The sequence below is a fragment of the Tremella mesenterica genome (genome assembly GCF_000271645.1).
Source record: "Tremella mesenterica DSM 1558 unplaced genomic scaffold TREMEscaffold_9, whole genome shotgun sequence".
NCBI classification, from domain to species: Eukaryota; Fungi; Basidiomycota; class Tremellomycetes; order Tremellales; family Tremellaceae; genus Tremella; species Tremella mesenterica.
The window spans coordinates 609,026-636,078 of record NW_006711233.1 but is presented as its reverse complement, the minus strand read 5'-3'; the positions used below and the strand labels follow the sequence as shown (position 1 = coordinate 636,078).

At 47.0% G+C, this 27,053-nt stretch overlaps 13 protein-coding genes across 13 annotated transcripts; 4 read left to right on the top strand and 9 right to left on the bottom strand.

Annotated features, from left to right (window-relative positions):
* The first annotated feature begins 41 nt into the window (after positions 1 to 41).
* Positions 42 to 2,555, top strand: TREMEDRAFT_40113 (uncharacterized protein). The gene is made up of 5 exons (XM_007005986.1): positions 42 to 385; positions 713 to 885; positions 1,126 to 1,433; positions 1,604 to 2,183; positions 2,312 to 2,555. The coding sequence occupies exons 1-5, from the start codon at positions 211 to 213 to the stop codon at positions 2,447 to 2,449; spliced, it is 1,374 nt and encodes a 457-aa protein (XP_007006048.1). The 5' UTR covers positions 42 to 210; the 3' UTR covers positions 2,450 to 2,555.
* Positions 2,556 to 2,629: 74 nt separating this feature from the next.
* Positions 2,630 to 3,178, bottom strand: TREMEDRAFT_63882 (uncharacterized protein; the record flags this gene model as incomplete). Its single annotated transcript, XM_007006127.1, has 2 exons — positions 2,630 to 2,687; positions 2,796 to 3,178. 2 exons carry the CDS (start codon positions 3,176 to 3,178, stop codon positions 2,630 to 2,632), a joined length of 441 nt encoding a protein of 146 aa, XP_007006189.1.
* Positions 3,179 to 3,543: 365 nt separating this feature from the next.
* Positions 3,544 to 3,959, bottom strand: TREMEDRAFT_63881 (uncharacterized protein; the record flags this gene model as incomplete). The annotated part of the gene is made up of 2 exons (XM_007006126.1): positions 3,544 to 3,646; positions 3,730 to 3,959. The coding sequence occupies 2 exons, from the start codon at positions 3,957 to 3,959 to the stop codon at positions 3,544 to 3,546; spliced, it is 333 nt and encodes a 110-aa protein (XP_007006188.1).
* A 530-nt stretch (positions 3,960 to 4,489) lies between these two features.
* TREMEDRAFT_63880 (uncharacterized protein) lies at positions 4,490 to 5,218 on the bottom strand (the record flags this gene model as incomplete). The annotated part of the gene is made up of 3 exons (XM_007006125.1): positions 4,490 to 4,533; positions 4,591 to 4,728; positions 4,882 to 5,218. 3 exons carry the CDS (start codon positions 5,216 to 5,218, stop codon positions 4,490 to 4,492), a joined length of 519 nt encoding a protein of 172 aa, XP_007006187.1.
* Positions 5,219 to 5,934: 716 nt separating this feature from the next.
* On the bottom strand, positions 5,935 to 6,688 carry TREMEDRAFT_63879 (uncharacterized protein; the record flags this gene model as incomplete). The annotated part of the gene is made up of 3 exons (XM_007006124.1): positions 5,935 to 5,978; positions 6,023 to 6,160; positions 6,346 to 6,688. 3 exons carry the CDS (start codon positions 6,686 to 6,688, stop codon positions 5,935 to 5,937), a joined length of 525 nt encoding a protein of 174 aa, XP_007006186.1.
* Positions 6,689 to 8,633: 1,945 nt separating this feature from the next.
* TREMEDRAFT_63878 (uncharacterized protein) lies at positions 8,634 to 9,946 on the top strand (the record flags this gene model as incomplete). Its single annotated transcript, XM_007006123.1, has 7 exons — positions 8,634 to 8,909; positions 9,024 to 9,044; positions 9,079 to 9,285; positions 9,323 to 9,418; positions 9,477 to 9,529; positions 9,587 to 9,601; positions 9,841 to 9,946. The coding sequence occupies 7 exons, from the start codon at positions 8,634 to 8,636 to the stop codon at positions 9,944 to 9,946; spliced, it is 774 nt and encodes a 257-aa protein (XP_007006185.1).
* A 361-nt stretch (positions 9,947 to 10,307) lies between these two features.
* Positions 10,308 to 11,658, bottom strand: TREMEDRAFT_32598 (uncharacterized protein; the record flags this gene model as incomplete). Its single annotated transcript, XM_007005911.1, has 5 exons — positions 10,308 to 10,450; positions 10,619 to 10,670; positions 10,891 to 11,076; positions 11,149 to 11,239; positions 11,450 to 11,658. The coding sequence occupies 5 exons, from the start codon at positions 11,656 to 11,658 to the stop codon at positions 10,308 to 10,310; spliced, it is 681 nt and encodes a 226-aa protein (XP_007005973.1).
* A 1,217-nt stretch (positions 11,659 to 12,875) lies between these two features.
* On the bottom strand, positions 12,876 to 14,256 carry TREMEDRAFT_63876 (uncharacterized protein; the record flags this gene model as incomplete). Its single annotated transcript, XM_007006122.1, has 11 exons — positions 12,876 to 12,909; positions 12,953 to 13,051; positions 13,098 to 13,137; positions 13,179 to 13,227; positions 13,269 to 13,439; positions 13,548 to 13,644; positions 13,686 to 13,731; positions 13,800 to 13,861; positions 13,924 to 13,979; positions 14,054 to 14,122; positions 14,167 to 14,256. 11 exons carry the CDS (start codon positions 14,254 to 14,256, stop codon positions 12,876 to 12,878), a joined length of 813 nt encoding a protein of 270 aa, XP_007006184.1.
* Positions 14,257 to 14,771: 515 nt separating this feature from the next.
* TREMEDRAFT_69512 (uncharacterized protein) lies at positions 14,772 to 15,937 on the bottom strand (the record flags this gene model as incomplete). Its single annotated transcript, XM_007006220.1, has 7 exons — positions 14,772 to 14,805; positions 14,855 to 15,201; positions 15,245 to 15,329; positions 15,374 to 15,505; positions 15,548 to 15,645; positions 15,706 to 15,797; positions 15,853 to 15,937. The coding sequence occupies 7 exons, from the start codon at positions 15,935 to 15,937 to the stop codon at positions 14,772 to 14,774; spliced, it is 873 nt and encodes a 290-aa protein (XP_007006282.1).
* A 1,089-nt stretch (positions 15,938 to 17,026) lies between these two features.
* On the top strand, positions 17,027 to 20,690 carry TREMEDRAFT_63874 (uncharacterized protein; the record flags this gene model as incomplete). The annotated part of the gene is made up of 5 exons (XM_007006121.1): positions 17,027 to 18,530; positions 18,578 to 18,898; positions 18,942 to 19,161; positions 19,206 to 20,178; positions 20,229 to 20,690. 5 exons carry the CDS (start codon positions 17,027 to 17,029, stop codon positions 20,688 to 20,690), a joined length of 3,480 nt encoding a protein of 1,159 aa, XP_007006183.1.
* A 313-nt stretch (positions 20,691 to 21,003) lies between these two features.
* On the bottom strand, positions 21,004 to 22,661 carry TREMEDRAFT_63873 (uncharacterized protein; the record flags this gene model as incomplete). The annotated part of the gene is made up of 5 exons (XM_007006120.1): positions 21,004 to 21,245; positions 21,427 to 21,495; positions 21,840 to 22,073; positions 22,313 to 22,414; positions 22,565 to 22,661. 5 exons carry the CDS (start codon positions 22,659 to 22,661, stop codon positions 21,004 to 21,006), a joined length of 744 nt encoding a protein of 247 aa, XP_007006182.1.
* A 786-nt stretch (positions 22,662 to 23,447) lies between these two features.
* Positions 23,448 to 25,207, bottom strand: TREMEDRAFT_63872 (uncharacterized protein; the record flags this gene model as incomplete). Its single annotated transcript, XM_007006119.1, has 3 exons — positions 23,448 to 24,254; positions 24,472 to 24,546; positions 24,800 to 25,207. 3 exons carry the CDS (start codon positions 25,205 to 25,207, stop codon positions 23,448 to 23,450), a joined length of 1,290 nt encoding a protein of 429 aa, XP_007006181.1.
* Positions 25,208 to 25,834: 627 nt separating this feature from the next.
* TREMEDRAFT_18635 (uncharacterized protein) lies at positions 25,835 to 26,758 on the top strand (the record flags this gene model as incomplete). Its single annotated transcript, XM_007005905.2, has 3 exons — positions 25,835 to 25,903; positions 26,243 to 26,590; positions 26,645 to 26,758. Coding segments are annotated over 3 exons (531 nt in total), but the record flags the coding sequence as incomplete, so codon positions are not given.
* Positions 26,759 to 27,053: the final 295 nt, after the last annotated feature.

Genomic DNA, 27,053 nt, shown 5'->3' with positions numbered 1-27,053 from the left:
CGAGCTCCTCCTTGCTTCCCCTTCAATCGTCCCTCTTTACCAATAACTACAGCAATACATCAATACACCAGCATATCTGAATACCAGTGCACTACCATACTCCATCCCTTCAACCAATACATTTGAGTGATATTGTAGAGAGAACAATCAACTTCGAACTCTGAAGGACCTAGACCATCCGGCTGATATCAAGCCCCCCACACCCGCACGATGCCACCAAAACAAATCATCGTCCCTCCTTCTCCTACTCCTCCACCTACAGCGAGCGCGGACGAACCACATGATCTGTTGATCATACAAGATATGGTAGATACGTTTGAGCAGATACCACCGGAATTGACCAGGGTCCATAGTGATTTAAATGAATTAGGAGCGGTTTTGTATTGTGAGTCGCCTGTTTTCTTTCGCTGTTCCATCCATACGAGTACTCTGTCATTTATCCCTTCATCACCGTGTGTATTCTTCACACTCCTTAATTCATCACGTTGACCCTCTTGCCCCATAACGCTGGCTGTCACACTCATCATTCAATCTGACCAACAATACTTGGATGATCAGTTATCCTCTGCTTCTCTCGCGTAACCCCACTTCTTTCGTACACATCCCACCTTTGACTTGACGTGAGGATTTCGAAGAGCTGTGCGTCTGTTTGACGTGTGGGCGACAAAGAAAACGGGAATATCAGATTTGATTCATAGGGCTAACCTATTAGCCACTCTGCTCAACCTCGAACGTAAACTCGATCTACTGATCGGACAAATTGGTGACGATACCGTAGGACCGGAAAAACGGTTTCAGCTCTTACAGGAGATAGCGGAGGAAGCTGCGAGGTATAAATTAGGAGGGGATGATAAGATCAGAGTAGCTGCTGGGGCTTGTGATGGTGTAAGTTGATTGTCCTTTAACACCCGACTGTCATTTCCGACCTTCCCTCTCATGTCACACGCTGATCATCTTATATGAGAGGTGCGAAGCCTGTGGGCCGACCGTCGATCATGTACAATTCAGAGAGTGATGACTCAACGGAAGGCTTCATCCTCGTCTTGAATCTCTTTTCGAAGAAACTGGTCCGTTGGGGATGATTGGAGCCAGATTTAGAGTATAAGATGAATGACTAACTCTTAGATCCTCGTTCATCAAAAACATTTACAAAACCTAGTCGACGCTTCTACCCTTTTCGTCCCTGCCCCACCTTCTCCTTACACTCAAACTCTCACTGTACCCCTTCCTCCTGTTCAAGGCTCATCCCGCCGCGGATTGACCAGAGCTGCCAACTCTCCTTTTGGCGGAAGGGCAGTGCCCAGTGCAGATAAGGGCGAGACGCCGACCAAGAGGAAGAAGAATCGTGTACAGCAATTGGGAGGGAAAGAAGATGATGAGGTGTCCAACGGAGGAGGAGAGAAGAAGAGGATTTCACATAAGAAAAGAAGACCGTAAGTCGAACTTTACATTCCTCCAACTCACTTGCATGAGTGTGATATCCCCTTCACTACTTGGTTCAGTGTCTATCTCATCGGTTTCTAACTCTCTTCTTGTTGGACAGATCTCAAAGCTCACCTTTTCTCACCTTATGGGTCAAAACAGAATCAACACTTACGTCCAGACTCATCCGTGCATTCTCCCCTGCAGAATCCCTCGGTTCATCCTCCGCATATACCACCAAACTCCCCCTTCAGCAAACCGCACGACAGATCGCTGCAGCAGCCAACAAAGCTCGCAAAGCAGAACAACAAGACGATGGTTCCGACGCGGAATCTCAAACCGGTCTGAAACCCTCTTCTCTCGGCATGCAACCTTCCCCTTCGACGGAGTCGATGTTGGGCGATAAGGGTGTGCTGGGCTTGGATGTGAGCGGCGGAGTGGCTATCAGTCGTGAGAACTCTACTACCCGTGCAGGAAACGGAAAAGACGTGAAAGAAGCTGGTAGAGCAGCTCGTGCTAGAGGAGTCAAAAGAGGAAGAGAAGACGAACATGAGGAAGGGGAAAGTGAATTGGATGTGGAAGAAGAAAGACCGGCACATAAACGGACTTCAACAAATGGGAAGAAGAATGTTAAAGAGGAGGATAATGATATGGATGGTGGTGGTGATGGTGACACGGATACGAAGAGGTATTGTCTTTGTCAACAAGTCAGTTATGGGGAGATGTTGGGATGTGATGATGATGAGTGCGAGGTGGAATGGGTGAGTTTTCCTCTTTCTCTGTTTCGTCTTGACTCAACCCTGAGGTATCCCTCACTGGACCGCAATGTGAGGTGCATGAGTCAGTCAACGATGGCAGGAATTCGAAAGAGGACCGGGCTGATGGTCAGTTCCACTTGGCTTGTCTGGGTCTTGACTCGGCACCTTCGTCAACTGAACCGTGGATCTGCCCAATGTGCACAGAAAGACGGAAGAAACATCCAAAGAGTAAACGGCCAGTCAAGGGTGGTGGAAAAGGGCGGAAATGATCCCATCTCTTCGCAAGTTATCACAACTATCCATTTTTACATCCTCCCCACTATCCGACTATCCGTACAATTGTGTTTCGAAAACGATGTATCGATGTAATCATCGACCACCATCTCGTCAGCCTTCATATCCTTCCTTCTCATTTGTCATCGTTATCGTTCCCTACGCCGATGACAATGTCAAGTTTTCTTAGCACCTTCAGCGAGGAAGCGTTTGATAGCGGGAACCATGGTATTTCTACTCATCAGTCCCAACTCACGTATGGTGTCTCGACTTGAATCTCATGCGTCAAAGAATGGCTCGAGAGACACTTTTCAAGTGGAGAGATGAATTGAGAGTACTCACTGCCAAGTATCATAACATTGTTTACCTGTCCTATCTTCAAAATGACCCTCTAACCCTTTAGTACTAAGACCATTCTTCATGATAACTTCAAACAATTTGATCTTCTCTTGCCCCGTCCAAACCTTTGCCGCTCGCGGATTTCCTTCTTTTCTAATCTCTTTCCCCGCCTTTCTCCCTACTTTTTCCATCTTTCCTCTTCCGTTTTTTTGTGCTTGACTTTCCTCTTTGACAACCAAGCTCGAGTCTTCTTTCTTCACTCCTTGTCTTCCGATCTCAGTAAGATCAGAGTGTACCAGTGAGCTGGACGTAGTGTTTTTCTTCGGTGGAAGTGTATAAGGCTTGACGTCTTTGGCATGCGTAGGTTCCGAGTTGATTCGGGGCATTTTGCAGGAAAGTTGGAGGAAAGTTGGATGAAAGTTGGAAAAGAAAAGCAAGAAAGGGTCGAGAACTGGAATGAAAGGGTAAAGGGTTCGTCGTCAAGGAAACTAAGCGACGAGCGAATTAGTGATTTGGCTGACGAGGTTTTCTTCATGATAAGACGATACGAGTACAGTACGATAATTACACGTTGTTCTAGAGTTGCATATACAAAGAAAAGTAAGTATGATATCCATCCTATGTACTCATGATATTTCTCAACGTACCCATGTCATCCATCGATATTTATTTCAGAAAATGAAATTATCATTTACCTCCGGACGAGAGATGTTTTTTAAGAGCAGGTAAGACTGTATGACTACATTTCTCGTCAGCCATGTTCTCCTTCGTTGACATTTATCCCATGTTTCTCTCCTTCTGCCTCTCTCTCTCGCGTCTTTCGTAGATTCCATTCCGATTCACCGATTCTATTTCTGACCAGAAGATGAAACTATGAAACCTCGTGTAATTTGCAAAGAGGGAACGATCGTCATATGAAAATGAAAATTCGACTCACTGCCAAGTTTGATAACATTGGTGACCCGTTCTACCTTCTATCTGCCCTTCAAACCCGTTTGCTTTCCCTCCAGTTTTCAAAGCCACTTCAAGCAATTTCACCTTCTCCTCAGGAGTCCAGGTCTTGCCTAGGATAGGTTTCCTTTTTCTCGGAGATGGGGAAGTAGGAGAAGGGGGTTGATCGTATGGCTTAGTTTCTTTTTCGGATTTGGAAGTTGGAGTTCGGGGCATTGTGATTGTTTTTCGAAGTGTTGTAGATGTTTTTTTGAAGAGGATTCGGTCGTGATTATGTAGTGGTCTTCGGTGTGATGATTTGATTATGTTTTGAAAGTAGAATGGAAGATTCCAGTGACCTTGGGAAAAGTGGGCGGTCGTCAAGGAGCTAATCGATTAACTCGAACGATCTGTCTACACAGGGTATATCATTCAAGTGTCAGATTGTCAAGGAAGATCAGCGCCCTCACGACCGGCATTACGCCTAACACGAGTATTAAACCAGGGCTACATGCTACTAGCATGCTACTCCTCTTAGTGAAGGTACGGAGTGGTCAGCGGTGACAGAGATTTAATTTCAGGGTTGAGGGATGTGAGTCATGAGTCAATGATGAGTGCACCTCAACCAGAAAAAAAATGTCCATGTAATGTCCTTCCAAAAAATAAAAAATCCTGAATCCTGAAACCCAATATTCGACGTCCATTCGTCGCTTATAGTCAAGGGAAGATATATACGATCGGAGAGTATGAAATTTCCTTTACTGCTACTACTCTGTAGTAGTGTAGATATTACAACACGCCCGACCATTTGCTATTTGTCAGATCGTACTTCTTCACGTCAGATGAGAACGTCAGGAGAAACACTCACCACTAGCGGCCATACCTGCACAATCCGTATCGCGGAAAACGGCTGTAAGACCGTCAAATTCCTGTAAATTGGTTTGAATAGCAGATAGAAGATAACAATTAGGATTGGCAGCTGGTCTCCAACTGATATCTATACAATCTGAGTTATAAGCTTTGTCCAAGTATTTCCAATCCCGCATCCCCTTCTACCGATCCGAATATGAGTATTTTCCTCCGTTGATCTCCATCTGACGAAAGGGAAACAAATGAGGTAGAGAAAAAAGATGAGTGAATGGGGAACATGAGAACATACTGCTATAACCTTCACAAGCCGAGATACAATTATCCAAAGAAGTCGTTTCCGTAGATGAAATTTGATCGGTGAACGGTTCGTAAGTTCCTAACGTATTGGGGTATACGGCCCATGCGAACGTATACGTAGCGTCGGGACCTTGTTCACCTGGACAAACGGGATAAGGCGCGTTTGTAGTTTGTCGTCTACGAAGACCGAGAGCTTCACGTCGCATAGCATCGATGACGGATTTCCTTGTTGCTTGATGGAGTGTTTTACCTGGGGAATTGGCAGGTTGAGGAGAAGGTGCAGAAAGGGCGAGAGGGAGTATGAAGAGGCTCAAAAGAGAAATGCGCATTGTTGTTAAAAAGATTGACAGTACGAGTACTTGCTTTTGATGATCGTTTCGAAATTAGTGGGTCAGAAGATCAAGTCGAGTAAAGACAGTGAAGATTAAAGTTGACGACGAAAGATTAGAATGGAAAAGGTCAGTGGGTCAATGAAACAACAAGGAAAACAAGTCGATTCTTATGTTTGTTGAAATTGTTATCTTGTTTTTGAGCAAAAGAAAGTCGAAATCAACAACAAGATGGAATGAACCGAAAGTGAACCGAAGCAATTTGACCGAAAGATTTGAGAGAAAACTTTGATTCGGCCCGATCGTTGGGTCTTTCGGTAACTTTCAAGGAACATAGAAGGGATGCGATATATCACTATGGATGGATGAAGAAACGCGGAGTGAGTCATTCCTTAATCCCGTAGGGCCGATAGTGGAATGTAAGTCGAATGGTTCTCGGAACATCTGTTGAAGTATGTAAGACGTTTACATGGTACTGTGGCTTGGAGTTTATGTATGGAATGTCCGTGTCGGTGTCAAGTAAGTGTAGACGGAGGTCGACGGATACAAGCACGTGACGGTTTGAGACCGAGTTGTAGGAGACCTCTTTCTCCTATGGCACAAAATATTCTCACATGATGTGATAAGAGAGGGTGGAATATAAATCAGCTCAATTGATAGAAAAAGAACCTTTGTTGGTGTATAAATCTCAACAAGTATCTATCACCTGATGTATCCTATAACAAAGTCGTGTATATATTACAACATGGTCTCCCGTTGGCTATATGTCAACATCTATCTACGAGGCGGAGAACTTCGACGTACCACTTCCAGCTAAGCTGGCACAAGCGTTATCCCGGAACACAGCTGAGATACCGGGAGAATATGTCAATGCAGTTTGAGTGCCGCTTAACAAATAACAATTGTCGTCCTCTGAAGGTTGCCAGCTAATGTCGATGCATACTGTAATATCAGCTCTGATCATCGACCAATCATCGTCAATCTCTCCTTCCCTTCCTCCCACCCGGTCTGGCCACACAAGCGTTCCTTTCCAGGATGCACGATTGGAGTTTGAAGCCCGAATCTCGGATAGGAATATGATGTTTATGCGCTGGCTAGAAGATCAGAGTTGAAAGTAGATTACTCACAAAGAGCCAATTGACAAAGTAATATACAAGCGTCTAATGATGTAGCAGTTGTGGCACTGATCAAATCGGAAGATTCATCATACGTTCCAATCGTATCGGGATAGACAGCCCAAGGGAAGGCATGTAGTAAATCTGATGCTTGTTCACCAGGACATACGGGATATGGAGCATTAGACGTTTGTCTTCGTTGTGGACCAAGAGCTTTTCGGCGGATAGAAGCAATGACTGATTCTCGAGTGGCTTGACGAAGAGGTCTCCCGACTGATGCGGCTGGTTGTGGGGATGGAGTTGCTGATGACCAAGTGAAAATCAATGTCGATCCAACCAAAAGCGACCAACGCATCTCTTTTTCAGGCCTTTTGGAAGAATCGATGAGGTGAAAAAATAAGAGGGAATTGCAGGATCTAGTAAATTGACCATATTGCACCGGTCAGCTATATGCATGGGGCTGAGAGGTGGAATGTCGCCCGTGTTCAATACTACTGGTACTGGAATTCGAATTGTCGCCCGTCTGGAATGTAAACTTTTTTGCCCGTGGAATGTGGTTGAAGAAGTAAGGGAAAGTCAACGAGGCACGGATTTCGGCGGACGGCGAAAGACGAGAACCGAGATATCGTATAGTCGCATGCATTCCAGTAACTGATCTCTGACAGAGTGAGAATAGGTGAAAGAGGAGAGTGACGTACTAGATTCCAACGACCGCCCCTGTGTCTGCCACCGGCCACCGGAGAGCCGTACGCCGAGAACCCAATTCGGTGGATTCTAGGTTTCTCCCTGTACCAGTTTCACGGTTCAGGGGGGGAGATCAGGGTAGGATTCACCTGCTTCCATCGACTTCTTGGGGAAACGTTGGTGGAGGTGTAGAAAGGTGATAAAACAGCCACCGGTTTGTCGAGGCCGTCTGAATGTTTCAGCTGTTCGTTGACACGTTCGTTCCTTGCGAAAGTTGAAGAATGTGAGGGGGGTGATACTACTTTACGAGTAGTGCAGGATAGGCACAGGCAGGATAAACGTATGTATTGTCTGTGCCACACTCGTAACGACCTGCCACATGCCTACAAGCTCAACTTTTACCTACGTAGCAAGCTGTCATCTGTATGTCGGATCTTCGTGTTATAGCTTGACTAGTTCGAGTTGCCTCCGAATGTATCGGTCATCCAACAGAACGAGGGTGTCGAAAAAGAAAGCTTGAAATGACGGCCGAAAGAGGTTCACCCGATAATAGGAGCAAAATTTCCCTCGACAGAGTCTTTCTAATATCCCTCGGTCACCTCATTTTTCATTCCATACACTCTCACGCGCCTTGATGGTGAATTGTTCAGACTGCTCTATTTACCTCTTGCGGCCAATCATGACCTCGAAAGGCAGCCTTTGACATACTATTTCTGCGGCCCGGGGTTGATCCTGGCATCTTCCCCTTGTTTCGTCTGATACCCTTGCGGTATGCTTCGGGCCCTTCCCCCCTCGAATACCCTTCTTTCCGACCTCTCGGGAGTTACTTCAGTGGCATCCGTCTCACGGCCGTGATGCTCTCCTTTCTTCTCTGGCCTTCGGTGATATCGTACTGAAAGACCCCACTGACAAGTCGGTTGATCGCCGTTCAGCTTTGCTCTTGTATCAGTTAGACTTGGTCCGATCCAGCACAAGACATAAGTTTGAAGAACATCATTCAACCAGACGACGACGACGACAACGCTCAGACTTCTTTCAACTATTGACAGAACATAAGAAACAAAGAAGGCGTGAAGAAGATTGATCAGATATTCACCAAAGACTTTGTCTTTGTAGCGCGTAAGGCTATTCGTCTCCCTGGGGATAAAACTGATTAAGAAGCCAACACAAAGAGGCCAGATCACATTCATATCGTCAATACGTTACAAACGCCCTCGACTGCGATAGAGAAAACTATCGACTCTCTATTACTCGACGAAAGGCCAAGATACACGACTGGCGGTTGAAGAAGGGATTGGTTACAACTACTGAGGTGTAGGGATATTACACGATGGATCCACATACAATGATGATGCTGGTGCGTCTCTCGCCCTAGATCAATCTTCACTCTTATCCTTCTCATTCTGCTTTCACATACTCTATCCTTCTATTTCTCTCTTCCACCTTCTACTTCAGTCTGTACTACCCGGGCACCGAACTCAACCCTCTTCACAGCCCTCGGTCGCGGTCGGAGTTTCCTCCCTTCTTCACTCTTCTCCTCACAAGTCCGCTTCTCTCACGCCCTTCAAGATGACTTTGCACAATCGTGTAATTACACATATACTTCTTCGCCACTCATGTCTTCTCCCCCTCCTGTTCAGAACCGCGATCTAGCCATGCAACGACCCATCCGACCAAACGCAGACAAAGCTGATGCCATCCGTAATGCCATTCTCCGTGATCGACTCGGTACTCGTACTCCTGCCCATCCAACTCCTCCTCCTCCTCCTCAACAACAACAACAACAACAACACGAACGACAACAGGGTGGTATGGGTGGTATGGGCGGCATGGGTATGGGAGGGATGGGTATGGGAGGTATGGGTATGATGGGTATGAATCCGATGATGATGGTAAGTAACCCTTAATTTCAATTCCCCCAATCCCGCTTAATCATCAATATTCACATTACCATCATAACCATTCTACCACTTCCGGCTTGCTTGGTTAGATTGCTGATGATTTAGGGAATGAATCCAATGATGATGGTGAGTGATATTTCTTGACGAGATCTGACATTAGGGTGGCATGGGCGGCATGGGTATGGGCGGATTAGGTATGGGTGGATTAGGTGGTATGGGTGGAATGGGTATGGGTGGTATGGGTATGGGTGGTATGGGTATGGGTGGTATGGGCATGGGTGGATTGGGGATGGGGGGAATGGGTATGGGTGGAATGGGTATGGGGGGAATGGGTATGGGTGGAATGGGAATGATGGATCCAATGATGGTTCGTCCTTTCCCCCGCGGTAGCTGATGATTTTCAGGGTGGTCTCGGCGGTCTCGGTATGGGCGGCTTAGGTATGGGAGGATTAGGTATGGGTATGATGAACCCAATGATGATGGGAGGTATGGGTGGTTATGTAAGTTTTAATCAGATTCACTCATCATGACAAGATTCGAGTCTCGCTGATATCTCAGGGTATGTTAGGAGGAGGTTTAGGAAGTGGTGCATACGGGGCAAGTGGTTTAATGTCTCCTTGGGCACAACAGCTGATGCCGAGGATGCCTTGGTACATATAGATGCCAAGGTATCCCCCTGGTGGGTGAGTGAATTTTGTTTTTCCTCTCATCAACCCACCCCTCCATCGGCTACCACCCACAGTCCACCCACCACCATTCATCCCAACTTCACACCATCGAGCCGTGATGACCTTCCACCTCGATCTCAAGAAATATCAGACGTCCCATGTCCCTTATCAAAAGTAATTGTCCGCATTGAGAGTCTTCCCAAATGAAGAGAAAAAAACCCTCAACCACGATCAGAGCTACGTTGACCAAATAGACTTTTCGGCGACTACGGTATGGGCATGGGTGCCCTGCCGATGGGTCAAGGTACAGCGATGGGAGGTTATGGGATGGGTATGGGCGGTACTCCCTGGGGATATTGAATGTACTATTGAAGATAGACTCGAGCAACTCGCAATGTATCACTTCTTTTTTGCAAATCACTGAATATCTTCCTCTTGCCACCACCTCCTACACATCCCCCTTAGTTTTGCACCTGATAATGATGGAACAGTTCACCAGCTTGTTAATCTGATCAATGTTAGTCAATGTCGATATGGGGATTAGTACATGGTAATTCGATACATAGGGCAAAACCGTGAAAGGTTACGATGATACTGTACATACTTAGATGGTCACTACGAAACTTGACCTCCGGCAACGTACTGTTGACCCCTATTTCATCAATCTTTCTCCAAGAATATCGAACAGACTCCATCGGTCCAGCTCAGTGAGAAAGACGACTCACAAAGCAGTAAGGGCACCATTGGTATCCATCAACTGATTCTCTTGACTTACACCATAAAGAAAAGCTGGGTTTCTCATAGCTCCAAACCAAGCGTATTTGATCACCCAATCTTGTGAATCGAGCCATTGAGTCGTACTCGCTTTCAAGTCAGCTGGATCTACATCTCATATAGTTCTAGTCTTGGTATTTGTATACTCCAAAGGGGTGAGACAGGTGTCCGAGATCTTGTGTGGGGGGTTCAGGCTGTAAGAGGTGTTATGTAAATGCTGGAATGTGTGATATTGGGGAAATATGGAAAGGTATTTACCCATAAAAGCACTCGTCCCTGCTGCATCTAGACCCGAGCTGGAATCGAATGACTAGTAATTTGTCAGCTTCTTCTCCATCCTAGACTTTATCACGTCTTCTCATTCTTCACTAAAATTGCTCACCCTCATTTCGTCAACTCGTCCAAAGGGTGCCATACCACATGGTCTCTCGCTGGAAACCCAAAGTCTAAAAACAAGAGGGAAGGGGGCAATTGGACGCGGGATCGGAAGGCAAGTCCGGGCGCCAGGGAAGGTAAGAAGTGATACTCACATACGCCGCGAATTCCGAGACGACCACTGGTAAACCAAAAGTGGAATGATAAGACCCAACACCACTTGTAAACCCATCAAAATCCGTAGTGTACATATGTACAGCCACATAATCAGGAGCATATTGACATCCTAATTGTCCCCATTTAGTAGGTGACCAACCGGGACATATATTGTCGAAGAAAGACTATCCGTCAGACTCTTAACTATCTCCTCTCAGAGGGTAAAACGACGGCGAATGGTGGGGAAGGAGACATACGGATAACCAAGTTTGGTTGAATGCTACTGCTGGGGAGATAAGCTTGACTGATGGGTTGGTACCCCGAGCAGTATCGACCAACTGGGTCCATCTAATTGTCAGTTCTCCGATCACGAACATCTCATTCCGTCCCCCATTTTTTGACCCTAAGCATTGTTCATCCCTCTAAAACGCTGTGTCAGAGCTATCAAAATGTATTTCTCTATCGAGATGACAGATGAAAATCTAAGCCGACTTCCACGTGTGTGTGAGATAAGGAAGGTGAAGGCGGAGATCAGAGCAGACATGAAGAATAACTCACGCAGAAGCAGCAACTTCAGGCGTTGACGTTCCCTGTTGGGCTAGATCAGGTTCGTTGAACCCCATAATTTCTTGGAAACCAGATTGGTAATATAATCCGTCTGTCAGGTATGAAGGTGCATAACTGACCATCAGAATCTTGCCTTCTGCATTCAAGAACGTACAACCATAATATGACTGTCCAACGGCCAAGGATAGCGAAGGAAGCATATCAGAACGAAAGAGGTCAAGGGGTAGCGAACGGATGGACGACACATAGACGACAAGAAATCATAGGTCACACTCACACGGTAGGAATAAACTCGCCAGGAGCTTGATATCCCGTAGGAGTATTGGGTAAAGCTGCACTTGGACCATAGTTTTTATTCCAGTCGAACCACCAAGTTACGCTCTACTAATCAGTCCTCGCTACCATAACCAACACCCACCAAGTCCATCTGATCAAACTACAAAAAGAGGGAGGAAGGGTTTGGAGATTTGACTCGAGCACCGGAATCTGATCAGAGGAGAGAACAAAAGAGAGGGGGGGAGGTGATGGATTGTAAGAATTGACTGAACTTACTGCACCGGAAGAAAAGAACGCATCGATAGGTTGAGCTGTGGTTTCCTGTACTGGCCAACTTATTCCTGCCTTTTTATCAGCCCAATCATATCATAACAGAATACTTACTTTTCCGCTGGAAGCACGTTTGTGAGGAGCAGCGTTACACCTTCGACCTGCGAGAATAACAGTGGTCAGTAGAACAATCAACATTTTACAAAATGTCCTGTTGTTGCTGCAAGAAGAGATTCAGCGCGGAAGGAAGAAATGAGCAGCGGAAGGGAGGTATAAAGAGGAAGAAGATCGCTGAAGGCCGGTATTGAGGAGAAAGACCAAATCAGATTACTGACCGATACCCCTTATGACGAAATATACCGTATGCATGGGAGTGGTAGGGCTTGATAACGAAACACAACCAGATCTTCGGGGTGAGAGGAGCGGTAAAACTGATGAAAGGACGTCAAGGGTGAGACAAACGAGGAATGACTTCATACAGGTCTCATGGTGAAGGGATTGACGGTCAAAAACAGATTTTTTCAGAGGAGAAATATCACATGCCGCATATGGGAATCGTATTCGTATTTGGGATAAGGAGTGGAGATTGGGCATGATATTGGTTATAGCGTGGACCGCACGGTTCGATGGCACATTGAGGAAAGATCAGCAAATCCTACATATTACGCTTCGGTTCCAGTGAGGCCAGTGAGAAGTCATCAGTGCTAAGGCGAAAACACAGTGCATGAACAGCCATGAGTGAATATTGTACAAGATCAAAAATCAAATACTCGAGATCAGTCGAGTTCAGTAAGTGATCGTCATTACCGACGTCATTGAGATGAGTAGGTAAGTAGTAATCGTGTCAGTAGTCCCAATGTGGACCATCAGTCTAAAGACGACCTCCAGCGACGTACTGCTTTCCCCTTGATTATCAGCGTAGATCCTACCGACGGGACCAGAACTCACAAGGCGGTGATGGTTCCGCTTTGGTCAACGAGTCGATTGGCTTCGGCTACACCATGAAGATCAAAGCTGTTCGCCGCAGCTCCGAACCAAGCGTACTTGCTGCGAAATCAGCTTGAGGCCTGGTATGAAATCAAAAGAAACTCACACGACCCAAGGGGTGTCATCCATGAATGTTGTGACGTCATCTGCACGTCAACACTGACTCGGATACAATGCGGGGACTTACTCATGAACTGGTTGACTTGAGCCTGAGAGGGGATGGCTCCTCCAAACGTCTGACAATTAGCCAGGTTTGTGGAGTAAAAAGCGCACTCACCGTACAGGCGAATTCGTTAACGATAATGGGCAAAGTGGGGAATTGTCTGTTCCACTCTTGCAATTGTCCAATGAAATCTCCGCTGTCAAGAGTATAGATGTGTACAGCGAGATAGTCAGGGGCTACCGAACATCGTGCTAGACCACCTGGACAGATCGCCCCGAAAAATTGCTACGTGTCAGTATTGATTGCAGGTGGTAGGTCAAGAGGATGAAAATATGAGGATGATTGGGTATTGGGTCATCTGGATGATTGAGTGATAGAGATATCGCTGCTCACTTGAAGCCACCACGAACTGCCGAGGTTCATGACAGCCGGCGAGGCCAATTTGATACCCGGCATGGTAGCTCGAGCATTCGCCACGATCCCAGGCCAGCTGCCAGTCAGCGAGGTGCTTGTCATATACAATGGACATACGCCACTGCTGCGGGACCAGGTTGGACGTTGGCGCACGCCGCGTTGTCTGGAAAGTCAGCTGACAGTCTGGGCTTAAGTATGTGATGGAGATGGGAGAAGAAGTCGAGGACTCACCCGGCTCATTGAAACCCATCATAATTTGCCCACCTCCCCATGCAAGCCCATTGGAAAGACAGCTAGTATCGAAGCTGGGGGACCAGTCAGCAACCCCACAACATCCATACGAGCAGGAACTGACCACATGGGAATGAACGCTCCCTCTGTACCTTGATAACCGTTTAGCCACCCGGGGCCCTTGTTCCAGTCATACCACCACGTGACGGCCTGACATAAGCGGTGAAGGAAGTTGACATCGAGAAAGTACGCACCGAACCGGAGCCGAAAAACTGCTTGACAGGAGCCGCATCAGGCTCCTGTATGGCCCAACTGACCCCTGCCTGGCTTGTCAGCAATAGATACGACAACAGCTATGTCCACTCACTTTCCCAGAAGCTCGTTTGGTAAGATTAGCAGGTGCAGCCAGTACCCCGCCTAATGCAGCCACCAGGGCAACAGAGCGTACAAGCATCATGTCTTGAAATCTAAGTCAAATTGAGCGAGTGTGAGTCGAAATGAGTGAGTGTGAGTCGGGGCCAAACGAGTGCTGCCAGAGCTACGGACGAAAAGGACGAGTAAGTCGACCGGAGGATATCGGATAATCCACTGACAGAGACTGTGCAGAAACCTGTTAGCCGCGGAGGCGATGTTTTTATAGGTCAGTGACCCGTCAAGATGACGTGAAAGGATGGCAGGTGGTCAAGAGTTGTGCCCCTTGAACAGGAGTCACCTTTCATAAACATCCGTGTCAGCCTGTCGCCAAGGACCTTGCCCCGTGTAGGAGTGAAAAGAGGATGAGGGTAAGCCTGCACGATAATCCTACAACCCCTCCAAGCATGGATGCGAGAAGCACATTGTGTCTCGAATGGGGGCATATGCATATGGTAATGTGTATGGAGACGGATTATGAAAGGATATTTTACACACATGTTTGTCTCGTGAGAACCGAAGTGGTCAATGACCCGTGGTTGCAATGTATCTGTTCGACGATTAGGTATGCCCTCCAAACACGTACTGGCGGCCTCTGTCTGGTCAGTCTTCCCAGTACAGACTCTCTCCACGAAGAAACTCACAACGGTGTGAGCTTTCCCTCTTCGTTCATGAGTCGATTGAAGTGATGAACTCCATGCAGATTTCCACCGTCTCTCACCGCACCGAACCAGCTGTAGGCCGCAATATAGTCCTTCTTGTCAAGCCACTGTGTTACTTGTCCCATAAAGTCATGGACCTGTTGTTGATTTCGAGGTGGGGGTACCATTGGGTTGAAACTATGCATGGCGAACTCGGTAATGATGAGGGGAAGGCCGAATTCTGAGTGGTACCTCTTCACCTGAGACTGGAAGGAGTCGAAGGTCGTAGTGTATATGTGAACATTCAGATAGTCCGGCTTGATATGCGCCGGAATGAGAGACAAGAAATTCTATCTCGTAAGCCCAGCTCCGACAGGCAGGTGAAAGACTAGCTCTGAGCCATTCGAAGTCCCAAGCTATACCCGGAGAGACGAGCTTTTGGTGAGGATACTTGCGCAGAGCGGCAAGCTTAGTCCATCTAGAAGTCCGTCAGCTAGACTTACGAACTCGAGAGAAACGCACGCCACTGCAGCTTCAGCAGGTGAGCATTTGGTTGCGACAGAGGGGTCATCGTGATCGGGTTCGTTAAAGCCCATGAGAACCCTCCATTGCTGGGGCACATCCACTCCATCGTTCAGATGATTGGGAGAGAATCTACGGATGAGCTGCGTCAACACAAGCAGAATAGAGGAGGACATCATGGGGACAAATTCAGCAGGAATTTTGAGATCGGGAGTTGTCTCAGGGAGGACACGATCCCAGTTTTTGTTCCAATTCCAATGCCACGACAGCTTCTAGGATAGTATAAGCGGATTCGTAGCGCTCAGAATGGTGACAGATATGATCACACTCACGGATACGGGCTGAAAGAAGATGGCTACAGGATCAGATGTCCTCTCCTGAACAGGCCAGCTGATGCCCGCCCCAACGTCAGCCAGTGGCCTCGCTGGTCGTCATGACGGTAGCGTCGGAATGGGTAGAAGGGCTCTGGGTGGCTGGACCTACCTTGGTTGAGATAGTGAAAAGTCCGGAAGAATTCGTGATCGTGGCAGTGGAAACTTGGTCAGGATCATGTGGAACTCTCATCGTGAAGAAGGAAATGTTAGAGTGAGAAAGAGAAGAGTGAACTGGCAGCACAGAGCGCGAAACTGGATAATCGCGACGGAGCTCGAATTAATCCCGACGTAAATTTGGCCATTTCCCACAAATCTCGTCAGAACCCGCGAGGATCCCGTCACTAGTTACCCAAATACCTACACTCACTCAATATCGAGAATTATCAAGATGTAAAAGATGTAAACTGATCCTAGAGAGTACAGGATGCATACAATGCAGAGAAATCAGGTGTATCATGCATATTGACAGCTCCGAAACGCGTCCGAAAACGCCCGAAAGTGGTCCGAAAGTGATATTTTGGGTTTAAAGGGGGGGATCACATAATCCGAAACAGGTCCGAAAGCCATTGTAGCAGGCTCCCTATGCATGATTCAACTGATCTCTCTGCATTTTATGCATCCTGAACTGTGTAGGATCACTCTACACCTTTTACATCTCAATAATTCTCAATATTGACAAAGCGCAGGGATCCTCGCCAGTTGTGACGAGATTTGTGGGAAATGGCCAAATTTACGTCGGGATTAATTCGAGCTCCGTCAGGATTATCCCTACGCGCGCACAGAGCAGGTGAAGTGAGGTCGTCGTGGAGCCCCACATGGTCCCCCTTCAGTAAAGACACGTCATTGTGCGCGCTCTGCCCAGTGACGGTCACACTCAACACCATCATGCTCTCTATGAAAGACCATTCCCTCATAGGCTACTTACCCAGATCTACCCCTTCTCATTCCAGCCCGACGTTACCAGGCAGACGCTGAGATCAGCGGCATCCACGAAAACACACAAACGAACAGACTGAATCCCATTATTCAAAGCCCGGCTGTCCCTTCTCGCGACGCCCATCAGTGCCCAGTCACGTACGACCCGCCCTCCCATCATCCGCCATTTCCATACTTCATGACAACATCAACACGGTGACAAGGGCAGTCTGAGGTGAGCTGTTTGGTCGTAACTACTTGTTGATGTCTGTTATCCGAACCCAGGACGGCCCGGTCGGTGGCGACTATGTGAGACTTATGCTGACATACGCAGCACCCTTTCCCCCTTAACCAAAATCACAAGATGCCAACTCTTCACACCACCACTTCCCCCACTTCTTCATCCACATCTTCTTCACACGCATCTTCCTCTACTCATAACATACCCACGATAAATATCCATCCATCGCGACCACACCCAAACTTACCACCGCCTCCTCCACCAGATCGTCTTCCACCCCCAAAAGGCCGCTCGCTCGGTGCGGCCTCTCGCAAAGGCTTGAAGCTGCGCAAAAAGGATCGTGAACCTCTCACCAACATCATCGGGAAAGAGGGAGACGAGGAAGAGGGATGGACGCTGGAAGGACATGTCGCAAATGGTCAACACCAGAGTGGTCGGCCAAGTGAAAGTTTGGACCGTCTTTCACCTATGGAAAAAGATCAACCGCTGTTCGACTCTCAACTGACCGAAGTACCTCCCAAAGAAAAGAGACCCTCTAAGGGACGAGCGTTGGTGAAGAAGACTTCGCAGCTCTTCTCAAGAGACAGGAACAGGGATCGGTCGGGGGAAGGAGATTCTTCCGGTGCTGTGACGCCGAATAGTTTCACGTCCATAAATGCGCTTGATCAAAGACAAACTTCGTATTCTTCGGTGACATCCAACGACTCGCATTCCACTACCCACAGCTCTTTCCGTATACCAGCAAATCAACCTCGACCCACTTCTGGTGGATCCAGAACGCGGTCGCCTCCCCCGCCTCCTCATGCCGGCCATGCTCGACGCCGTTCCCATGATTCACAGACATCTTGGACGGCTACCTCAATGTCTATAAGATCACGATCATCATCCATTCAAGATTCCAACTTCGAACAACTTCATCCAATCCCTCAGAGACAAATGTCAAGCTTCAGTGCGTCAGTTCCTACCTTGTCCCGACAAGCTCTTCCGCAGCCTGCGCCTCCTGGACAAAGATCGACTGAAAATTTCCCGACTCGCATGTCCACCTGGTTCTCCCATCTCCTTCCTTCGTCCTCCTCGTCCGCCGTCGCGGATAGCTCGAGTGGGTCAGCCAATGGAGGTCCATCCGGTAATCCTCCTTCTCCCGCTCGGAAACAACAATCAGCCGCCGCAAGCTTCCTCAATGCAGCAAGGCAAAAAGCTGTCGATGGTGTGCGACATCTTCTTGACTCTGAGGCCCAGCCAGACAAATGCCCCGATACGATATGGGTCTTGGGCGTGGGTCATCCTGGCTGGCGACCATCGACGCCGACCGGCCGTCCGCTACCTTTGCCCCCAGATCCATCTGTTGAGGAAAGACGGATGAACTCTGGGACCTCAAACAAACTTTCTCCACACACCAAGCATGATGCTGGCTTACGACCCACGGCTTGGACGAGAAGGTCCAAGGACCCAACATCCTCCACATCTCCGCAGAAATCAATAACCAATCTCTTTTCCTCTTCGACTTTATCTCTGGCTCTTCCTTCTACCGGTTCACCGAGCAGAGAAGGAGATCCGCCTTCGGATAGCCCAGGGAAGGCGAAGAAAGATAAGAAGGAAAGAGAGGTCCTGAGATGGCCAGATCAATGTTGGTGTTCGCTGTTGGCTTTTGTCGAGCTCGAGCTGACCCGATAGTCTATGACGATTTCAAGTCACGTGTGTGGTGTACATATCGCTCACAATACGCACCAATCCTGTACATACCTCACGAACTCTTGATTCCTACCCCTGAGGCGTACTACTCTGCATTCGGTCCGCCAGCGGATATGACGGTAGACCTCTCTCGGCAATCTTCCGCCACCCTTCCATCTCTTCCTTCGCGACCATCGACCTCCCCGTGGAATTGGGCTCGGTCGGAGGAGAGAGGCTTGACGACGGATGCCGGTTGGGGATGCATGCTGAGAACTGGGCAAAGCTTATTGGCAAACGCCTTGATACATTTACATCTCGGTCGAGGTGAGTCTTTCGGCAAGGCGATTTACTCCGCTGACCATGGCAGATTGGCGAGTGCCTTCCCAACCTCAAGTTCCACCGACCTCAGCGGCACACCTAGCCGAGCTCGAAGCTTATAGCTCATATGTCCGGATTTTGTCTTGGTTCCTGGACGATCCGTCACCCTTGTGCCCTTTCAGTGTGCATCGTATTGCGCTCATCGGTAAAGAATTGGGCAAAGAGGTGGGGGAGTGGTTCGGACCCAGTACTGCAGCAGGAGCCCTGAAGTAAGCCCTCTCAATCACGCCCCATCAGCCAGACTGATATGCAGAACGCTGGTCAACTCGTTTCCTCCCTCTGGCATGGCGGTCGCGACGGCCGTTGACAGTATTGTCTACAAGTCTGATGTGTATTCCGCTTCCAACCTACAATCCACCGGGTGGTCAGACGAGTCTGCACCGCCACGGCGCCAGTCGTCGTCCAGTCGCTCTTCGACTTCCTGGGGAAATAGAGCCGTCCTCGTCCTTATTGGTATACGACTAGGATTGGATGGTGTCAATCCTCTGTACTACGAATCCATCAAAGCTCTTTTCACCTTCCCTCAATCTGTAGGGATCGCAGGCGGAAGACCGTCTTCTTCATATTACTTTGTTGGGACACAAGCCAATTCCTTGGTTTATCTTGACCCTCACTTCACTCGTCCTGCGGTCCCGTTACAGGTTCCACCTGCTGCATCCCCAAAAGTGGAGATACCTATCAATCCTGACTATTTGCCGGTGGAGGATCAAGAAGAGGTGGTCATTGTTGATTCTCCCAGCAAAACAATGTCCCCAGATGCCAAGTACAAACTCGACGTTGTGGACGTGGACGATATGTCTGATTCGGAGAGCGATTCGTCCTCTCCTACTCAAGCGAGACATCAACGGACTGTCCGACCTGCTCGACGGCTGAGTGTCAATAATCACAGTGACCCTTTACCATCTGGATTACCTCAAGCTATCCCTACTTCAAACCGTGTTCACGAAACGTCCTCTGGTCTTGAAGACCCATTCCTCGCGTCTGCCTCCACCCCACGAAAAGCTTCTCCAACAAGAGCTCCTACCTCTCCGCAACAGAAATCGGAGTTGGCGGTCGAGCCTCAGGCGGCATGGTACGCTACGGCATACTCCAAGGCTCAACTGGGAACGTTCCACTGTGATAAAGTTCGGAAAATACCATTATCTGGCTTAGATCCTAGCATGTTGCTAGGATTTGTATGTAAAGATGAAGCGGATTTTGAAGATTTCTGCTCTCGTGTCGCTCAGGTAAGTGTACCGCCATATCCATAACGACTTGAGTTTTGGCTGACTCGTAGCTTCCTCAGAAGATCTTCACGATACAAGAAGAACCCCCTTGCTGGGGTGAAGGCGACGATGCGGGTTTCGAATCCGTTTCTTCTGGGCCTGATGTATCCGAACCAACTTTATCAGACGAAGCGGAGGTGGCAGAGCTTTCAGAGGACATTGCTGCCGCTCGACTCTCAGCCTCATTCGACCCTCCCAAAGAAATTGCCAACGGTGTCAAAGACATGACCCTGCCTGATCAGAAGAAAGAGGGGTTAACGAAAAAGGAAGATCTGGAAGATGAACCGACCATAATACCTTTACCCCCGCCCATGAGTACAGGTATGTTGGTCGAGAAACCAAGCATGGGTTTCGGGGAAACTCAAGAGGATCGGTCAGTGAAAGACAAGGGGATGGGAGAAGATGTGAAAAGACCACGAATGACGAGAAAAAGGACGGAATCTTGGGTCGACGCCATGGTTGAAGAGTCTTAACGAAATTCAAACGAAGGATATGTGCATAATGGTCTGAATGTGAAAATTGTTGATTTGTTTATATTTTTTGGTGGAATTGAGGGATTTGTGAACAAGGGTGTATGGTATTTGTCTGCGTATTGACTAAGACATGGCTAAATGATTGCATATGACATATGTGTACTGATTAAAAAAAAGCTATCTTACATCATCCCAGCTCTAATGATGTAGGACATACATTACATTACAATTATCCACATTGTTCCTCTTCGTCAAAATTCAATTTCATTAGAGAAGATCTCGAGAGAGAAGAGAGAGGAGGAAGATGGAAATATCAAGGTGAAATTAATTTCTCCGGTACTTCAACTTGGACGACAGACAAGGTTGGTGTTTCCGAAGGAATGTTCTCGACGTCTAACCTCACACGTTCGGTCCACCAACCTGTACGACCGCGCCAAAAGTCGGAAGTGAAAATACCACCGTGAGTGTAGGCATGACGGGCTATGCTGAGAACTAATTGGGTTTGAAGGAGGAGGACACTGATGAGGATGATGGTCGCCGTGGCGGGAAGGAATACTGTCTTGTCAGTGGAATATTTCTCTTCTTCATCGTTTCGTGAGTGATGCTCTTTCATCGTTTCGCAAGTGATACTGTTCCATCATTCCTTAGGTGATACTGTTCCATCATTTCACAAGTGATCTCAATTGCTCAAGGGATGAATCACTCAGAGGAAATGAGAGGAAACGCATTGACTCACCTAATTCAAGATTGAGAGAAGAGGCCATGGACAAGGCGGAGAAAGAGTCAAGAGCGGTTGTTGACCAAGCTGTCTATCAGCGTCATTGACCTTTATGATATACAATTCTCAAAATTGCCCACTCAGCTGTCCACCTCCGAAAATCAATGAACTCCTATCATCTCGTATCCCGAACATCGAACCACGAGGAAGATCCTACAGGTTCACCCACATCGTACATCCATCTTACAGGGAGAAGTCCACCTGTTCAAAGTATCCGCCAACATGTTCCACCTTTCTGTTGAGAGGTTGGACACAGGCTGCGGAGGTCGGAACACTGGCTGAGGAGGTTGGACAGAGGCGACGACGTTGGACAAAGTCAGAGTAGGATGACCAACAAAGTTGAGATCACAGAGGAAGTAAAGATCACTCACCTGCCCAAGCACCAAGTAAAACTGAATTATGTATAAATTCTACCGCAGTAGTCCCGAAAACTCTTCCCTCATCTCTTCCAATATGATTCATTCCGAATTCTCCATTAAACCTATCGGCCGTATGACGAGCATCTACCAATTCGAGTAATGTGAAAGATTGCCATAACAGAGTGAGAAATATGACAGCTGAGGTTGTACGTAGGTTTGAAGCTAATGGTAGGACGATATTTCTAGCTAGAAAGATTATTAGCACTTAGCATCTTTTTCTTTTATTCTGATTTTCTCCTTTTCCCATTCCACATCCCTTCCTAACCTTCTCTTCACATCTGGTACGCGACCGAGCGACACTTTAGTCATTTCTGTCTTAATTCTCAATTCTCAATTCTGACTCTTCCCAACTGCCTTGAGCAGATAACTCTCAACTAACTCCTCGATGTCTAGTAGTCACAACTCGTGCGGTGCGATCCACCCACTCGACATGTCTTCCGACTGGAAAGGATCACCTATCCCCCTGATCTTAGAACTATAAAGGATAATCCTCCCTGGCCGTTTTCTGACCAGCCATTCAATGGCATCTACCAGAAGTCTAACCCATTTTCACTCTGACGAAAGGAGGGGGAAAAAAAGCCCGAGATGGGAGAGGGGAGTGATGAGTAGCGTAAGTCGAGCGAAGGGATGAAGCGATTGTAAAAAATGACTATGAGGAGAAGAAGAAAGAAACTCACGAGCTGATGCTGCAGACCCTAATAATACATGTCCAAAAACTAACAAGCCAGCTATCAAAGTAGCTCTCAACGTTTGACGTAGAGGATGGAATGACATTTTCTTGACTTTTCTCACCCTTCTTCTCCCTCTTCTTCGTCTGCTTGTGGATGTTCTACTTCTGTTGGTTTGTTGTCTTATCTTACGGACCAATTATCTCTGCTTATTGAATTGAGTGAGGGTGATGGGAGAAGGTTTTAAGAAGAACGAGATGGGGGCAAAACGATCAAAAGTCCTGGTTTATATGTTTATTTCACAAGACCGAGCAGAGCGGGAAGAGACTTCTAGAGGCTATACACTCACCTTTTATGAGGTTTTTCTCAAGGGAGAGATCAAGTTGTGAGAGAAAAAGAAAGGGTAAAGGGGCAAAAATGCTGTTCATCCTTGGCGAATCTGCCCGAAGTTGGCCTTCTAAAGGGGAAAATGATTGGAAGGACGGGGATGAGGATTGTGTGCGTTTGTGTCTCGTGCCGTTGATGGGTGATGGGTGATTGACGACTGATGTTTCACCCCTGTGCATCAAAGGCACCGACCGACCTGTATTTCTCCTACTCGTACTTTGTTTTTTTGACTTTCAAAGTTTGGAGCTGTGGTCAGTCCTCAGCTCTCTCCTTCGTAATTGATATTCTGAAAAGCCTTATTGGGTATACATCAAAAACTTCTACAACCCCTAAATCTTTTCCCTTATCTACACACCGTTCGTCCCTTCACATATGCTCATGGTCATGACCACCTACTCGCAGCCCACACATGACAACCCACACACCCCCTTCCCACTACTCCACACTAAACACCCACGCAACGCATGGATAATCTCTCTGATATCCGACTAAATGCGAAGATTTATCACCGTTGTTGATACCCATAAACCTGTCCTCCTTCGTATCCATAATTCCCAGAACCATACGAATGACCCGTTTGACTTGAATTCCCATAAAATTGTTCATCCCCTCTATACCTTTCATCACCTTCATCACCCTCTCCATGCATTTGCATCTCAATAGGTAATGGCATACCAATTTCCAACTCATCAATTTGACCCGCATTAGCAGCTGCAGCAGCTTGCATAGCTTGATGAACCATATTGATATCCATTCCATCTTCTTGTTGATCAGGTATTAACATTGGATCAATAGGTAATCCACTTGTATCGGTTTGTTCACCACTTCCTTCACCAGTCGTACCATTTGCGGAAGATAAATCGAAATTGGCAGTAGCTTGGTAAAAACTTTGATCACCTAAACCGGATGATAAATCTTCTTTTTTACGATTACGACGTGATTGTGAGGGACCTTTAACACGTTGACGTTTGTTTGTTGGTCCACCATCGGAAATACCAGCTGTTGACATTGAAACTTTTATACCTGGATGACCTTGAGCTAAAGCTTCTGCAGCGGCAAGTTTATGAGCTGCAGTTGCTACTGCTTCTGATTCTTTTTGTGCTTGAGCTATAGCTTCTTCTTGTTTCATTCCACGACCTTGAAAACCACCATTTTCGAATCTCCAAAGATGATTTTGACGAATACGCCAACCGGCTATACAACCTTGATTCAGTTTTTCGTAATACATGTCGGCACCTTTACGAGCGAGATAAGTTCGGACGCGATGAGCGGAACAGCGACCTTCGTCACCGTCCCATTCGGAGGGATAGTGCTTTCGGATCCAATTGACGATGTCGTTTGGTTTCTGAGAGGGGGAAGGAAAATTCGGGGAAGTAGTTCACGGTGGGAGGAGGCATCAAGATTGAATGTGGAAGAAGAATGATATTTACGTGGAGGGCGGCGTTCATATTTGTAATGGTAAAGATGTTGCAGGAGTGATGGAAGAGAAAGTGTCAACAACATTCTATACATGTGGTAGAAGCACTCACCAATGGCCAATTATCATTACCGTGGGATAACAATGCTCGTCCAATGAACAAATTAACACTTGCATTCGGTGGGGGCTATAAGTCAGCCATGTATCTTATTGCATTATCTCCAAGACAGATATTGCCACATTCAAAACTATCATTCCTCCACTTTTTTGTTTCTCCAAATCACACTTGTCTCATCGCCCTCTTCACATGACACATCCTCTTCCCATGACATGTCCTCCAAGTGGTCCACCCCACCAACTCTGAGGTGCGGTACAGGGCTGCCATTCTCTCACTAGCAAAACATGACGAAGGAGTTTTAAGAAAGAGATGTAAAACTCACAGGAGGCCATTTAGGATCTGGCATCATTGCATTCGGAGGAGCAACAGCTCTTATAGCTTTTGTGGTCGGACTTCCAGGTATACCCCCTTCCTCTTCTTCTTCAACCTTATCAAAATCAGGTGGTGTGAAATCCGTATGACGAGGATTAGGTGCACTCGCTATACTCTCCGTTATACCCATAGGAGCGTCCGGTTTGATACTTGCAAGTGTCGGAGGTTCATGTTCGTCGATTTCATGTTCGACCTCATGAGAAGGAGGGTTATGAGCTGGAGCTGGGAGATCTACTAGATCCGGATCTATTTGAAGTACAGGAGTTTCGTTTTCAGGGAGAGGTGTTAAATCCTCAGAGTTGGTGATTTGGTCAGGAAGAGAGGTTTCGCCACGTTCAGCAGAAACGGGAGGTGGCATGGTTTGGTGATGAATATCGGGAAAAGGGGCTGGAAGGGGGGCAATGGGAATTTTTTTCTGTGGGGATGATCACCTGAAAGGGTGATACGGGTGAAATCAAGATGTATAATTTGTCGACGGATTCGACGGTGAACCGTCTGAAGACGATGGAAGAGTCTAGGTGGTGGGCTTGTACTTGTGTAAGGGGGAGGTGGTGTTCAAGGTGGCGGTGAGGGAAGGTGCCACAACGTATCCTAGTCCAAACGTTCGGAGTGGCACCACACAAAGGAGGAATGGGAACACGGCGTTTTCGGGAATACAACTTGATTTGTATGTGGCATTTTGGTCGGATAGGAAAATGAAATGTCGGGGCAGGAGTGTGACCACTAACTTTCAAAAGTCACACTTACGACTTTGTATACGCCGTACATCATGACTAGACCATCAATCGTTCTTCGTTTAACTCGTCAATCTCTAACTGTACCAATCAGACCACTCCCGAGAATTGCATCCATTTCATCTACGACTCATCGAAGTTATTTCCGACCATACTCGTCAACTGCTGGGTTGGAAACAGATGGTGGCGAGGTGAAACCAGAGGCGACACAAGTAGGAACGGGGTCAACGACGGAGGTGAAGGATGGGAAGTTAGAAGTGGAGAAGAAAGCTACGGAAGAGAAAATCGCGAGTTTAGAAAGTAGGATCAAAGAGTTGGAGGTGGGTCATTTAGTTTACTTTCTCCCATTTACCTTGACACTTCTCCTTCTTTTCCCCTCGAATTTGGAGGCAAACTGTAGTATCTCACGTCAATAAATACACCTCTGGGAAAGGTCTTTTTCAATATAAATTTCAACATAAGAGGATGTTTTAAGATTCCAGGAGGTCTTGTGGACTGGCAGACATCATCCATACTACACCCATAAAAAAGTCAGAAATCAAACGAATTGGTTCCCCAAATAAACGGTGTGGAACCCTGGAGATTAGAAATGTACTCGAGAGGAAGATTATTGAAGCATACCAAAATGATATAAAAGTTAAAGTAAAACTCATCATCAGAAAGACCTTTTATACACCCGAGCGGAAGTTCAAACAGCCACTCGACGTGGAATAGAAGAACGTCAAAAAGCATCAGAATTCGCAATCTCATCTTTCGCTCGTTCATTATTATCAACAGCGGATGATTTATCATTAGCATTATCTTCCGTTCCAGCTCCAACCTCAACAGAAGAGAACAAATCTTTATATCAATTATATAAAGGTGTTCAATTAACTCATAAAGCTTTATGTGCGACTTTAGCTAGGAATGGTGTTAAACCTTTTGAAAAGATTTTAGGAGAGAAATTTGATCCTAATTTACATGAAGCTGTTTTTCAAATACCTAAAGAATCAGTACCGATTTCTAAGGTTAGAGAGGATGGTGGTTTGAGTGATTCGGAAGGGAAAGTTGATGAGATAAAGGAAGAAAAGAGTGAATGGGGACCAGGAGAGGTATTTGACGTACAGAAAGAAGGATGGATGATTGGGAATAGAGTTTTGAGACCTGCTCAAGTTGGTGTTACTCAGATGGAATGAGGTAAGAAGTATGAGAACTCCGAAATTATCAGAGTGGGTTGACGGGGGTTGGGAAAGGGGAATCGAGGGTTTCAGAAGAAGTCGGAGTCAGAGGTGGAGTAGGGAAGGAGAAATCGTTAATCACGTCAAAAAGTCATAGCATTCTTTGCATTCACATCACTCTTCACTACCATCAAGCAATTAGGGCATCCCCATCTTCACTACTATCAGCACTTGAAGCATCCCCTACTAACAGGAAGCATTGCAGCTCAAGACATTTGAGACCCGCGTATGACAACAACACCAATCACGATCA

Excerpts from the sequence above, each read along its gene's own strand:
- TREMEDRAFT_40113 (XM_007005986.1), top strand. The coding sequence starts at position 211 with ATGCCACCAAAACAAATCATCGTCCCTCCTTCTCCTACTCCTCCACCT. Across the intron at positions 886-1,125 it reads CTGCTGGGGCTTGTGATGGT|ATCCTCGTTCATCAAAAACA; the intron begins GTAAGTTGATTG and ends ACTAACTCTTAG. Across the intron at positions 1,434-1,603 it reads TCACATAAGAAAAGAAGACC|ACTCATCCGTGCATTCTCCC; the intron begins GTAAGTCGAACT and ends ACTTACGTCCAG.